Source organism: Paramormyrops kingsleyae, chromosome 19 (assembly GCF_048594095.1).
Source record: "Paramormyrops kingsleyae isolate MSU_618 chromosome 19, PKINGS_0.4, whole genome shotgun sequence".
In the NCBI taxonomy this organism is placed as follows: domain Eukaryota; kingdom Metazoa; phylum Chordata; class Actinopteri; order Osteoglossiformes; family Mormyridae; genus Paramormyrops; species Paramormyrops kingsleyae.
The window spans coordinates 23,427,345-23,443,140 of NC_132815.1; the positions used below are offsets into that span (position 1 = coordinate 23,427,345).

A 15,796-nucleotide genomic window follows, 5' to 3' on the forward strand; every position below is an offset into this window, starting at 1 on the left:
TGCAATAAAAAAAAAAAAAAAAAACAGCCTAACAGCCAGAAAACTAACCAACTTATCGCGATGACAGCAAGCGTATTTCCAAATTTGGAAATGAAGTATAAGAAATTTAATGACCATCCTCACACTTCCTTTGTCTCACATCAGTCCACAGCTCTGCATCTCCATTCTCATTTTCCAGCTTGATGTCCTAATGGTGGGGTGGGGGGGGTACAACAATGCCCCAATGACAAGACACAGTCCTTCAACGGCCCAATGCTAATCAGAACCTAGTCACGCTAACAGGGTCTAGAAATGGCCAACCTGTTTCTGTTCAAGTTAATCCATTCCAATCCAATCCAGTGAACTGTGGAAACAGAAGCGTACAACAGAATCAAGCAGTGACTGGGACAGGACTAAAGACAGGATCACACGAGGCTTCCAGTCCCACCCATACATTCAGCAGCAGACAGACTAGGAAAAAGAAAAGGTTGGCATAGCGGACCTTACTGCGCCGGAATGGTAATGATGCCGTGAAAGAGGTTTTGTTCAGTATATGTATTCCATATAATTTGCACACATTTCACTTTTGTTCTAATATGACTGCATGCTATAAAGCGATGAGATACCAACAGGACCATTCAGCCACGACTTTTTACAGCTAATATACATGTTTTTACATTTATTGAGCAGACACTTCCACAAAAATAAAAAAGTTTTAAAAGGCACACACACAAAACGACGTCTCTTAGGAAGCACGCTGGAAGCCGGGATCCCCTGCAGCAGCCGCTCAAACAGGTTTATATTACAGGCTTCCGAACTGCCATGCCTAGGACTGTGATGCAGTGACCCCGCGGTAATGCAGTGACCCACCTGTAATCCAGTGACCTAGCTGTAATGCAGTGACCCAGCTGTAATGCAGTGCTTACTGGCACAGGAGGATCCAAGGGACGGCATAGCAGCCTTTTAATGTACAGGCAGCCAAACCGCAGCCACATACAGTGACATGCAGAAGTCTGGGCACCCGTGCTTAAAATGGCTGCTAATGTGAATAGTTAAGTGAGCATAATTGATCATCAAAAGGCATAAAGTTAAAGGTGACACATTTCTTGAATATTTCAAAGCAACAATTCATTTTTATTTCCATCAATCACGGATACAGAATATCAAAAGAAAAAAAAAATGAAAAAGGCCTGAAGCAAAACTTTGGGCACCCCAACATATGAGGTCTCAGATATGGTTTATCAAGGTCCCAGTCCTTCATTAGCTCATTAGGACTAAGACTTGTTCACAGTCATCGTTGGAAAACCCAGGTGAAATTGCACAGCAGTATAAATTCTCTCACTCCTCAAACCTTGTCCAGACAATCAGAAGCCATGGGCTCCTCTAAGCAGCTGCCTAGCATTCTGAAACATAAAATAACTGATGCTCACAAAGCAGGAGAAGGTAACAAGAAGATAGCAAAGTGTTTCCAGGTAGCCGTTTCCTCAGTTCGTATTATTAATAAGAAATGGCAATTAACAAAAACGGTGGCACTGAAGTTGAGGTCTGGAAGACCATGAACACTTTCGGAAAGAACTGCCCATTGGATTGCTAGAATGGCAAATAAGACCTCAGTTTGACTGCAAAAGACCTCCAAGAAGATTTAGCAGACTCTGGAGTGGTGGTACACCAATCTGCTGTGTAGCAACACCTGAATAAATATAACCTTCATGGTAGAGTCAGCAGAAGAAAACATTTCCTGCATCCTAGCCAGAAAATTCAGCATCTGAAGTTTGCAACATCTAAACAAGGCAGATGCATTTTGGAAACAAGACCTGAGGACTGATGAAGTCAAAATATACTCTGACAAAAAAAGCTAAGTACCCAGAAATCATAGTCCAATTTGGATGTAATGTGGTACATGTGCAGACCAACAATGGGTTTGTAAATGATTTGATTTGCAAGGAGCCAGACACAGAGGATGCCTCCTAGATGCATTAGACAGCATTACCAGCACTTGACAGAGTTTGATAGGGTTCGCATTGTGGGTTTGCATGAAGCTGGGTGGTAATGTTGCACAATTGTCTGGCATGTGGGGCATGCAGATGTCAGTCAGCCAATGTTGGAACCAATGGGCACGTGAGGGCACCCACACACGTCGTGAAGGTTCTGGTCCCCCAAGGCAGACCACACCAAGGGAGGATCACTGTGCCAAGCATTACAGAACCAGCAGTGCATGCAAGACAGCCCAAGAATCTTGCAGAATTAGAAGCCTTTTGCAAGGACAAATGGGCGAAAATCCCTCAAGAATTGAAAGATTGAAATGAAAATGTAATCTTGCTTAATATATTAAAGAAATGTGTCATCTTTAAGGTTTACCTTTTGGTGATCAGTTCAATCTTCTGCTCACTTGACTATTCACAGTAACAGACATCTTAAGCAAGGCTGCACAGACTTTTGCATGCCACTGTATAAACAAAACAAAATTAGCTATACATACATAGCTAAGCAAATTGAATCAAAGGGCAAAATTTCCAAAACTCAGCCCATTTTGTTGTTTTTGAGATTATACCACCAATGAGCTAAAGTTAGGTTTCCTCATTATGTTACAGTACTGGGAACCAAAGCTCACTCCGTCCTCATGTAATCCAATGAAGAACTTTAATTAAACATTAACATTAATTTTATGTAAAAATTTCCGAAACTCACAGACTTTACAGTCTCACAGTCTTATAGAAATCTGCTCTTTGATCAATGGAACTTTTCATTTCTTAAAAGAAAACTGAACACTAACCCTAACATTAGTGTGACTGTTCTTGCTATGATGCAGCATCGGACCAGAGCGGGCTGGAGTATGTGCTCACAGTACAGAAGACGCCCCGTCTGCCAGCGGACCAGCCCGATTCGGTACAGCCCTCCAACAAGTAAACAAAAAATGATAAAGCCTCATTGACACTCAGCTCTCGTATTGTAGCTGTGAAGTCTCACATTTACACTGAATGTGTGCATAGAATGCAGACGGGTGGACCTTCGTTTTAATCTAACCAAACGTGCCAGATGGGCACATTTCCAAGCAGACGTCACGCTCGCGACAGGTGCTGGGTGAGCATTGTACGTTATCAGGCGCACGATGTGCAGCTTCAATGTTGGGACCCATTCAGTTCTCGAAGTGATAAAATATTTAGATGCTATAAACTAACATGTAAACAATGCAAGTTTACCGTCAGTGTTTTTCGGCTGTTGAACGACGGTGAACCACACTGCGAAAGCTGTGAAATCGCTGACTACGTCTTAAAGCATTTGGAATTAAATGAGCTATTTGCAACTCTGAAAGAAGGAGACCTTGATATTTTGTGCAGGAACCTCTTCATTCTGGGGCCACTGCCACTCAGTACGAACCACACACTCACATACATTACATAAGCATGTGTTGACAGTCCTGTAAAGTTCTAGTCTCTAGCATGCACACTGCCGTATACTGCACAAGACACCACCATGCCGTTGGGCTTCAGAAAATCACTAAGGTTTTATAATGAAAGCAAACACTTTCAACTGTTTGCGCAGTGTTGGGTTTCTTTAATCTTTATGAGATGAAATTTATTGCATAAGAAAGATGATACGTCTGACAGCTATCGTGGTCATGTTTCAGTGAACGCAAGCATCGCAAACACGATCAGGGGACCAGTTTCTTTGTGCGATTAACAAGCGAGATGGGGCGTCTTCCCATGAAAGCGTTTAAACAGCTCCTTGGTGACATTATACAGATATATAAAGCAGAAACATGCAGCTCTTTCAGTGAGGGGCTTTGTTCTTGCTCACAGCAGAATCTTCTGCATACATTCATCCCTTTAGACTCCCTCCCTTCCTCACTTCTGCTTAGCCAAAGGCTTGTACTCCATGTATGTCCTTCTGAACTGCAACAGAAGCCCATTTGAACCACCAGCAGTCCTAAGGACTAGGGACAAACCAAAACAACAAATAAGCTCATCTTATAAAGGCCCAGAACTGACACAAATCTAAATTGAATGACCTTATTTTCCTTCCTCATTCAAGTCTCAGTAATATCCCATAAATTACAACAAGGTATGCCCCAGAGTTAAGAAAATTACTCGACATTTGAAATATTCAAATATATTTGAGAACAAAGACCAATTCTAATTGTTTTATTTAAATAACTTTTTTCGATGTGCAGTACTATTAAAAAATTTTTTAGGAAGTCAGATAAAATGTTTAAATGATCATGAACACTATAATACTATGTCTATTAAGTGGGTTTGCAATTAATTGTGCTAGAGATGGACTTAAACATGGAATGGCTGAGGTGCCTCAGAAGAGAGCTTTGAGAACAGAAGCGGGGTTCATCTAGCCTTACTAGGATATCAGGAAGGCTTTGAACTACAAGAAAAATTCTTGTTAGTTTTTGAGTTACTGTTAATATTTTCATATGTTCTAATGTTAAATTGTGTTTTTTCCTAAACAAATACACATTTCCTACGCAGATAAACAGTTTTATACACTTTCTCTGATTGCCTAAGACCTTTGCACAGCACTGTCTCAGTCATTTTGTTGGTAGCCCTTACTGATAAATTCTCACAACAAGGTTCATTCTTTTCCCCATCAAACATGCGAAAGGCATCGCAAAGGCATTTCACAGGAACACTTTACGAGACCTACCTATTATCAGTGAAGGCACTCCACACCCAGACAGCTGTAATATCATTACAGCCTGAGAAAGTGGAATGTTAGCTTACGGGCAATCTGCAACATAACTTTTAAAAAAGCAGAAGTGTACGATTTTGCTCAAACCAGGCCAAAAAAAAAAAAAAAAAAGCCTACTGAAAACAGCAGAGTGTGCATTACTCGCATGTCATCATAAATATTTGTGAAGTGCAGACATAAACTAACAGCAGGGTGTGGGAAGAGAATAGAAAATGAGCAGAAGCTGACAGTGTCTGTAACTGGATGGACTTCATTACGATGCCAGTCTGACCATCTGCATCCCAAGGACATGGTAATACACATACACCACCCCTAATGCCCACTGCTGTCTGTATCCCCCTGGATGCATCACAATGATCCACCGCCACTCCCGATGCTACACGTACCGCTTAGGCTACGCTACACGGCTGAGTGTCTCACTCTACACTCCCTCTGGCTCCAAAATGTGTGCATCTCGCTGAATAATCTGGACAAAAACTCACATATCATCTCTGCCTTAAAGGACTGAATGATAAATTTAGAACAGAACAATACATTTCCCATTTTTACTAAACTAAAGGGTCCCTGCAGGCACATAGTTTCCATCACTTGTTTCTGGTTCACAAGTCGCCCTTTCTGTGCCATTTTAAGTAGACCAGTCATAGCATATGAATCCAGATGCGTATAACTAGGCCAGGGAAGCATTCCCACAGCTGTTCCACAGTTGACTTGGAACAAACATCTCCGTTAAATGAGAACGCGTCCATGTGAATATTTCGGAATACGCAAGAGAAGATAAAGGACTTTGGTAATTCTGTACAACTGGGCGACTTGGATCGCCTCCATGTCTTTCCATGGAAAGATCTCCCAAAACCGCAAGATTCTATTCTCACAAGGCTTGATGCTACCAGTAATACTCAACGATGTATGAATAGCTACTATAGTTTTTAGCGGGGACTAGGATTACCGTCTGCGGATCCATTTCAGGGGAGGCCCCGTGGGTGACAGGGGGGGTCCTCCACGCCCGGAGGTGGTTTCCATGGGTCTGGCCATTGAGCGGCTGGAATAAAGCCGCGTGCTGCTTGTACTAAACCTCCCGAGTTAATTGCTAAACATGGCACACGGTGAATGGAGGTGGATCATTCATTGAGAGCGACAGCGACGCTCTCGCGGGCTAGTCGCAGCACGCCGTGGCACTACTCAGATGGCTGATGGGGAGGGCACTCGAATTCCTCTCGAAGGACAGGACGGGAGCCCCACAATGCCGCAGCGCCCTGGGAGACCTGGGTCCGTGCCTGCCAGAGGGCCTCCGGCGAGCGTGCCAAGAGCCCATCACTTGGCGGGCGGCCAAGGCGGCTGAGTGCGACCGGGGAGCCGAACTTCACTCGCTGGCGGGCAGACGTTACGTCCCTCCTGTAAGCCTCACTTATCAAAATAAGCGCACGCTCCTTAGCGTGTCAGCGCCGACGCTGCATCATTACCCGAAATCCTCAAAATCTGCGGAAACTCCAGTCAGGCAGCTTTTATTCCGCACACAAAGACCTTAAAAAAATTAAATAAATAAGCGGCTATTATCTCAGCCTTGGTTTCCATTTTAATGGCAATTAAGCATCATGGCTTGGAATGTTGCGCCCTCTGAAGTCAGAGGGGGGAGTTTTTTTCTTATCCAATCATTATAAACTTTATAACATATGTCACATACAGCAACCCAGCAGCCTGTCCCGGAATTCAAATGGAGGGAAATTCCAGCATATTGCCAGGAGCGGCTATCAGCAATCAGGATCACCAAGTCCGACATTGTCTTGCGGTCCCCACCCAGTATTTATATGCCAGGATACAAATTAGCCTGGTTAAGACCCAAGACCCTCAAACAAACGCTTCGGTTAAGTGAGACGCTGCTCACATTTCTTCTCCATACCACGGCAGGTTGGCTGAACGTTTATGAATCTCGTAGAAAGTGGTGGCGGAGTGTACATGACACAGAGGGGTGTTATAAAGACAAATTGCAGGTTAGTCAGCGACGCTATAATCTACAGCTTTAAATACAGGCTGTAATGTTAATAAGCACCAGGCTGCAGCTTGTGTTGCCTCTTCAGGCTTTCATTGAATCTAAACATGAAGAAAAAAAAAAAAAGTTCCTGTAATGTCGAAGGTGAGCAACATGACCCCTACCAAGCCATGAGAGACCAGGCCCATTATCGTTAGAGATGAAGCGGATTCTTTCCAGCTCTAATTTTGTGGCAGAAACCTAATTTACACAAGTTCTTTGGGGTTAGACATGTAAAGAATGGTCAATAAAGCAGTAAGCCTCAGCATATTGAAACATCCATCCATCCATCTCTCAAATGCTAGTACGTCTAGTAACCTGGAGTTTATGCCAAAAAACAAAAAGGCACAAGGAACAGTACAGGGCATGTACTTGCTATTATACTGCATTATACTGCAACATTAAACCAAAAATTAATTTATAATGCAAGGAATGTCTCTTGTTTGAGTATCAGGGGTTCAGTTGTTTAACAGTGACCTAAGAGGTACTAAAAGATTTAGTCAGTGTAGAGTATATGGGAGTTGGAGACCTTCTTGGTGTCAAGAAACCACACTACAGACAGCAGATCAGATTCAGCCCCACCTTCTGGGTCAAGTACCATGAAAGAGCAGGTACTTTGAGCAAAACCAGTTTCTATACAGACTAAGCTAGCTTAGAAATGAATGCACAGATATAGAAGTACACGATAAAATCCTTAGAGAGTGCACTTGGCTTGTAATTGATCCAGATCCTCTTCACAGTTTTTCTGCTCAGTAAAGCCAAGCTCAAGGTTATATTTAGTTAGATGAAGTCATTATCAAACCATATACTTGTAAAAATTCAGATTAAAACAATGGTGTTATTTTAAGGTTAAATATTGTTATATTTCAACTTTGAAAGCAAAAATAGGCAAGCAGTTTATAGGTTTTTCCAATCGCAGCTGACAGATACTTCAGTGAAACTGGTGACAGGGCTTTAAGTCACACAATGCCAGCAGATTTCTGTAGCACAGAAGGAAGGATCACTTGGGCATGAATGTGATGGCGAGGGACCTTTCGGCCTCACAGGGCAGCATACCAGATGCTAAGGGGATATGTAATGCAGAGATGTCAGGTGTGTAGACTTGGTATGCGGAGGATAACTTCAACAGCAAGCCGTTTGGATGCAGTCACATATACCGACACGAAATTCAGGCCAGCTGTGCTGCAGGAACTGGGCACGTATGAAAGCAGTGAGAGAATGTAGGCCCACTAATGTAAGGACAACCTTCCAGACTCCGGTCACCAGGGACACCCTGAGTAATTTGGATATTCGTTTAAATGGGACTCATGTCTATACAGCTAAAATGCCCACAATTTACATTTCACAGAAAATTCAGACCTGTATTCAGAAATCATCTGAAAGCATAAAATCCACAATCCATTCACAGTTATATAAAGGCTATTTGTGATTTTATTTTAATTGCAAAGCGCTTCTGTATTTTTCAAGCTTTGCTGATAAACATTAAATTGATAAGGTGAAACGCCGAAATACAAACTAGCTTGTAGCTATGAAGATTTTTGCTTTCCTTACAGTAGGCTAGTATCTAGAGATTTTCAGCTATTGATTTTTGATGATGCTTTTGAGCAAACAGTCTAATATAACATTCAAATGGGTTTGTAACACCGCCCAAGGATTGAAAATTAAACATTACAGTACAGCAATTTGACGTTCTCACATTAGAGGTGGAGCAGGCCCGTGCACTGCTTGAGCATACAATCACCTTTTTGCAGAAATAAGGAAGACAAAAACATTAAAATGATACAGCAGCCACAAGTAGCTACCAGCTAATCCTATACAGTCAAATTCTTAGTTCTAGCATCATTTAGCTGAACTTATGGCTTCACAATGTCAAAAATCTTATACATAACCTAATATCAGCATTTACCACAATAGGGCCATTAAAATCTATTAACATAATGCATATTCTGCAATAAAAATGTTAGACCGTATACTAACTAACCAGACAGAACCGGGACTGAAAACTGTACTTTCTCTGAACATCTGACTTTACTGGGAATAAGAGAGGGAGACTTGTCAAAGGTCTATACCCTCTGTAACCACTTAGACATGTCAACCCTGTGTGACTGCACTTGCCATCCAGCGGACTGGTCAGCCAAGTGACCCAAGAGGGCTTTATTTATTTACAAGTGTAATTTCCTTGCAAACATTCCAAATTGACGTCCCTAAAAACCATCTGCCTTTAAAAGGAAGTCACATGGTAATATGTGGGCGATGGGGGAGGAAATTCTCCAGCACAAACAAAAGCTAAAAATATGCATGTGGCTCACGGGCCTGTGCCTGTCACCGCCAAAGCCATCCGGACCCCCTGGACGGCCATTTGGCTCCGCCCTGCTATGTAGTCATGTGACCTCACACCTGGCCGCTTCAGGAAACTCTGATGCTTTTCTGCTGGCGTGTGGTCTTCATCCATGAAGGCTGAAAGAGGTCCGTTTAAATAAAGAAACAGGAAACCAGCCACAAAACAGCAGATGTCCTCCAATCAAGGTTTGGCTGTGTCACATGGGCGTTGTTATTCATCTGTAATGGAGGAGCTATTTCCCTTTGAAGGACTGTTTGTAAGAGGGAGGCATTTACGTTAATTTAGGAGTAAAATTACAGATGGTATCTGAATTTGGGATTTTAGAAATCAAATCGATTTTAACAAAATGTTAACAGAACAGCTATTTTTCAGCCTAGATAATACATTAGCAAAATTTGATATTCATTAGATGGTCAAATTTAACTTGGCCATTACTTTACAAAATGTATTGTAAAGTGGAAAGGCATTAATACTCAAAAGTAACTCAATCTTTACCTTTGAACAACATTTCACAAAATGCCACATACTCAAAGATGGCAATTTTGAAGAGAAAACATGCGAGGACTCATTGTTGTTTTATTATTTATGTTATGAACAATTTTACAACTGGTTTGCCTTTTCCTTTTGCATTCTGTCAGTGCTATAATATTATATAAACCGCATTCAGTATTGTTTTAAACCTCTTTAGTGCAAACCAGAAATACAAGGCTGACAGTGAGCTAAAACTACGGCAAAAAACAACATAGGGGTTTACAGTATAATTAGCTTCAAGGCTGAAGCTGGGTTCTTTATGTGAGAGTAGGATTAGATAAACATGCAATTAAAATTGTTCCAGTAAAGCAGCCCTCAGTGTGCAAAGAAAAAAAAAACTTAATAGCTTTAGATAAAACCAGAAGTTTTGGCTCACACAGAAACCTATAATTCTTTTTGACACCAACTACAGCACTACAGCTTCAGCAGATTCCAGGTGAGGGAGAGGATACAGTAAGAGAAGACCCACCCGGTGTGGCGTCATCGCCACGCATGTGTGCGTCACCTGTGTCACTTGGGTACCATCCACACGTAACCAAGGCGCAGGTGCAGAACTAGGCGTCACGATGCCGTTGCCTGCCAACCGGCATCTACATCATGCATTAACCACGTTCAAGTGAAGCTACAAGTTTATCAAATCTATTTTGCCAAGTAGCAGAAACACACAATAGCCTGTCATTGGTGTACTTTAAAAGCTTTTCTTTTTTTTTGTGGCGTAACGTGTTAAGTGAAATGCCAGCCTAAGCAACACTTATCTAAAATAATCTGGAAATGGTTCGAGGGGGCTTTAGTCTAGGTACTAAAAAAAAAACCCTAACACCCTCATCTTCTCGATGCCATGAAAGTCTATCGTAACACATCCTGGTAACGTGCGTCATCAATGTCTCTCTGCCCGCTTCTTCTGTGTCTCTAATGCAATATTGGCGTGAGGTTTGTAACGCGCGGTTGTCGAGCTTCAATCACTCTGTTATCTACAGGTACTGAGACTGTTTCGATGTGAGCCACGATAACTAACAAAGCAGGACTGCTGCAAATCAATAAATACGACGAAGTGATAGTTTCATACAACCAGTTAAATAGCCAAGCAGTAACTACTGGGAAAAGACAGAATGACGGCGGTAATGTTTCTCATTTTCGTGGTAATTAACGTTTTAATAAAATGACGCGTCCCATAAAGGAATATTATATAAAATAAAATTTGATTAAGTGAAATGAATATTAACGACAGACCAGTTAACGTTTTGTAAATACAGGCTACTGCCAAAAGACTTAATTTACAGAAATGACACTGAGCGTAGCTGTTCCGTTTACAGGGCTTTTATACAGCCATCAAACGATTGGCTCCTTAACCAGAGGAAAAAAGCAGCGATTATCATTCTTCTTCCAATAATTAGCCTACATTTGTCGCCTAAACGTAAAGAAAGGCGAGCTCTCCAGAGTGGTGCAAAACAAAGCGCAAATTATAAAGTAAAGACGTTTCTCTCCTGGGGTGAGTTTGGAGCCAGATCGCTTTCGGGAAACTTTAGAAGATCCAAGTTGGCTGCGATGGAGGCGACGAGAAACGTCCTGCATTGAGACGCCTCTGGCCGGGACGGTTTGCTCTTACCTCGCGTCTTCCCAGGCGTTTTGCGTCGATGCACCGAAGCAGATCGCCTCCTCAAAGAATTAAGCGACCCCGGACTGAAGGTGTTCTTCATCTGGCTAGCCGGGGATCGACGCTGTGCCTGTCCGGCAACACCACTCCCCCACCCCTTAACAACCTTTAAAGCGCTCTTTTCAATCTGCCTGGACGACAGCCAGGAGTGAGCGGTCACTTTACCGCCATATGATGAATGTATCATTTATTTTCCGCTAGTGTTCAAACACTCCTTGTACTGGGAACCCAGGCGTACCGACATGCGCAACCCCGCAGTCGGGGGTTTCGGAGGGGTCGCTGTAAATGTTTCGTACAAAAAGGAGCGTTTCACTTGCTGTCTAATTGTGGTCAGACTTGTTTCAAAAATAACATTGAAACGTGTTTCAAAGTAAAATAGTAATTTAACAATTTTGGAGGCCTTTCGGCTAACATTAACGTTCAATTAGGTGAGCGAAATTATTTCCAGGTGTTCGTGGTGGCTAGAGGGCTATAAAAGCAATTATTGCGCCATTCTGCAATAAATCTAGAACGGGCTAGATAAAGATGGTCAGTTCTCGAAACGGGTTGAAATTGTTGTTACTTTTTGGAAGCCGTGTTCAATTAAAATTCACAAAACTCTTTAGTTGTTACAAAAACCTGACATAGGGTAAATGATAATTTTGTATCTGGTATATTTTTATGGAAAGACATGCAGAATCTAGGTGGGAATGTGTAGGCGGCATTTTGCAAAAAAAAAAAAGGGATATAGGAGAGGAAAACTGCGCTTCTGTACGTAGTTTTAAGTAAGATTTGCGATACAATCAGCGTACCATCATGAGTTAAAAAAGACCCATTTCGGGGTTGATGAAACTAATGGCATCAAATAGCACCAACAAAAAACACGGCGTTTCCCGTTCTGTGATCATACTTGTACAAAGTTGACAGGAAGCTATTTAGACGATGCTTTAAAGCGATAAGAAGATGTAGAGGAGCGTTACTAATGTGCAAAATGGTAGACTCTTGTCTCCCCAGGGCCTCCCTGTTTTTATCTGCGGTGTCCACCCTTTTGTGTAATGTTCAGAGCCTTTTAAAAAACCTCTGGCTGTAAAAACCAGAATGTGAAGCTCCACAATGCAGCCTAATTGTGGAATGGCATAACACTTTCTGAATCTTTGTATGAAATGCTGTAGATTTCTGTAGTGGGAACAAGGAAGAGTTTGATCTGACGTTAAAAGTGTGACTTTAATGTCATACTTGTGGTAATTATATAAAATGTCTTTGGATATCTACGTAGAGATGGATGATTCATTTCAGTGAATCAGTTCTTTTGAGTTTGTTAAAACAAGAAATTAGTTCCCTTCCCACTGTGATCAATTTGTATCTTTTGGGGGTCAGGTGTCCCTTGAAATAAGCACGCCGAGGGTGGAAACGCCGTGTTTTTTGTTGGTGCTATTTGATGCCATTAGTTTCATCAACCCCGAAATGGCTCTTTTTTAACTCATGATGGTACGCTGATTGTATCGCAAATTTTACTTAAAACACTACGTACAGAATGTAATTTTGTTTGTGTGTAACATTTAATTATATATGTATATGTAAATATGTTTATACACTGCTCAAAAAAATTAAAGGAACGCTTATTAATCAGAGTATAGCATCAAGTAAACTAAACTTCTTGGATATTCATCTGGTGAGTTAAGTAGCAGAGGGGGTTGTTAATGAGTTTCATCTGCTTTGGTGTTAATGAAATTAACAACAGGTGCACTAGATGGGCAACAATGAGACGACCCCAAAACAGGAATGGTTTAACAGCTGGGGGCCACTGACATTTTTCCGTCCTAATCTCTTCTGACTGTTTTTTCACTAGTATTGCATTTGGCTACGTTCAGTGTCACTACTGCTAGCATGAGGTGATACCTGGACCCTACAGAGGTTGCACAGGCAGTCCGACTCCTCCAGGATGGCGCATATTGATGTGTCATTGCCAAAAGTTTTGCTGTGTCTCCCAGCACAATCTCAAGGGCGTGGAGGAGATTCCCTGAGACAGGCAGTTACTCTAGGAGAGATGGCCATAGAACAGTGGTTCTTAACCTGGGTTCGATCGAACCCCAGGGATTGGGTGAGTCAGTCTCGCGGGTTCGGCGGAGGTCAAAACACACACCCGACTCATATGATTCGTGATGACACGCCCCGCTTGTCCATCATTGGCTGCAGGTGATCAAGCAACATGCAGTAAATATTCATTATTATGTTTTTGTTTTTGTGTGAAAATCATGTTTTAATGGATTTGTTCTTTGTTCTTAATGGATTTGTTCTTTAATGGTTTTGTTCATTTTGTGCACCTATGTATAAGAGACCTGATAAAATCTATTTATCGGCGTCTTTCTGAGGTTATTCGAAATAAAGGTGAACATTTTTTTCCAAAATTGCTATTATTTTTTCCCACATTTTATTTTTCCAATTAAGAAGGGTTCGGTGAACGCGCATATGAAACTGGTGGGGTCAGTGCCTCCAACAAAGTTAAGAACCATTGCCATAGAAGGTCCTTAACCCATCAGCAGGATTGGTATCTGCTCCTTTGTGCAAGGAGGAACAGGATGAGCACTTCCAGAGCCCTACAAAATGACCTCCAGCAGGCCACTGGTGTGAATGTCTCTGACCAAACAATCAGAAAGACTTCATGAGGGTGGCCTGAGGGCCCGACATCCTATAGTGGGCCCTGTGCTCACTGCCCGGCACCGTGGAGCTCGATGGGCATTTGCCATAGAATACCAGAATTGGCAGGTCCGTCACTGGCGCCCTGTGCCTTTCACAGATGAGAGCAGGTTCACCCTGAGCACATGTGACAGAAGTGAAAAGGTCTGGAGAAGCTGCGGAGAACATTATGCTGCCTGTAACATTGTTCAGCATGACCGGTTTGGTGGGGGGTCAGTGATGGTCTGGGGAGGCATATCCATGGAGGGACATATAGACCTCTACAGGCCAGACAACAGCACCTTCATTGCCATTAGGTATCAGGATGAAATCCTTGGACCCATTGTCAGACCCTATGCTGGTGCAGTGGGTCCTGGGTTCCTCCTGGTGCACGACAATGCCCAGCCTCATGTGGCGAGAGTATGCAGGCAGTTCCTGGAACGTGAAGGAATTGATACCATTGACGGGTCCCCACGTTTGCATGACCTACATCCAATAGAACACCTCTGGGACATTATGTTTCGGTCCATCCGACGCCACCAGGTTGCACCTCAGACTGTCCAGGAGCTCAGTGATGCCCTGGTCCAGATCTGGGTGGAGATCCCCCAGGACACCATCCATCATCTCATTAGGAGGATGCCCTGACATTGTTAGGCATGCATACAAGCACGTGGGGGCCATACAAACTACTGAGTACGATTTTGAGTTGCTGCAATGAATTTTCAGCAAAAAGGACTAGCCTGCTGCATCATTTTTTCACTTAGATTTTCGGGGTGTCTTTGAATTCAGCCCTCTGTAGGCTGATAATTTTCATTTCCATCAAACAATGTGGCATCTCTTTGTTCGTAACACATTACCCAGTCCATATCAGTATAGATATCTAGCATGACTTTTTTTCCCTTTGAGATCTGATGTTTCCAAAGTGTTCCATTAATTTTTTGAGCAGTGTGTGTGTGTTTCTTATTCCACTAAGTATTATGCTTAAAATTAAATTATATTATCCATACTGACTCTTTAACAGGGGCACACATTCTGGGCACCTGCCTCTTACATGCATGTATAATTTTGTGTATTTAAGGACCCCTGTAAAGTGTGGGGGGGGGCCCTGAATCTGCTAGGATATCCATTCCTGTCCAACACCCCTATTCTGTGCATCATTACCCCAGAGGGTGGCAAAAGAGAGGGTGCCTCAATCATGGAGGAACTGAAAGATGAATCACTCTGGCAATCAGTCTGCCAACTGAACAAATTAGTACACAGAGGGCCCAAGATACTTTCGCACACTTAAAAGGCACAAGCCTAATACATACAAATAATGAAGAATTTCAAGCAAATCGTGATGACATGTATGGTCGCTTTCTCACCTGACTGGGTTCTGTAGAGGTTTGATTGATGATTGGATGTTTTTTGATAGCAGCTGTTCTAGGTACGTCTACTTTAATTCCATCCATCCATCTCCTGTACCCACTTGTTCTGTTTGGGGTTGTAAGGGTCCAAAGCCTGTCCCAAAAAATACAGAAGAAGGGCATAGATTTGGGTATGGATGGTAGAGACATACCCCTACCAGTATTGTAAAAGTATCTCGTGTGTATAATGCATATGACATGCAGACTCCTCAGATGTAAAGGCAGAGCAGAGACTCACTGTTACTGTGCCACCCCTTTTACACCAGCATATGTGTTCAAAAAGGATGCAAAGCCTGCTGTCCCCTGGTAATTCCTTCAATTTTATTTTAACTGCTGGTGGGAAACGGAGGGAAAAACCAGTTCAAAACAACATTCTGTGGTGACATCACTGAGGAGGAGCTGGGCAGCGTTTCCAGTCTTTGGTCCCAGGGTAGCTTGGGCAGTGAGGTTTGTTTTCTGTGATGTCCACAAGGTGCTGCATCACTTCACCAAGGACTCCACTGCAG

The 15,796-nt window shown here is 42.5% G+C and overlaps 1 protein-coding gene across 1 annotated transcript in view; it reads right to left on the reverse strand.

The window, feature by feature from the left end:
• The window catches only part of LOC111841182 (pleckstrin homology domain-containing family G member 1), a 44,371-nt gene extending 32,796 nt beyond the window's left edge, over window positions 1–11,575 (reverse strand). The window contains exon 1 of the mRNA XM_072703121.1: window positions 11,182–11,575. Coding sequence (XP_072559222.1) covers window positions 11,182–11,416 — 235 coding nt within the window. The 5' untranslated portion in view covers window positions 11,417–11,575. The remainder of the gene's footprint in view (window positions 1–11,181) is intronic.
• Window positions 11,576–15,796: the final 4,221 nt, after the last annotated feature.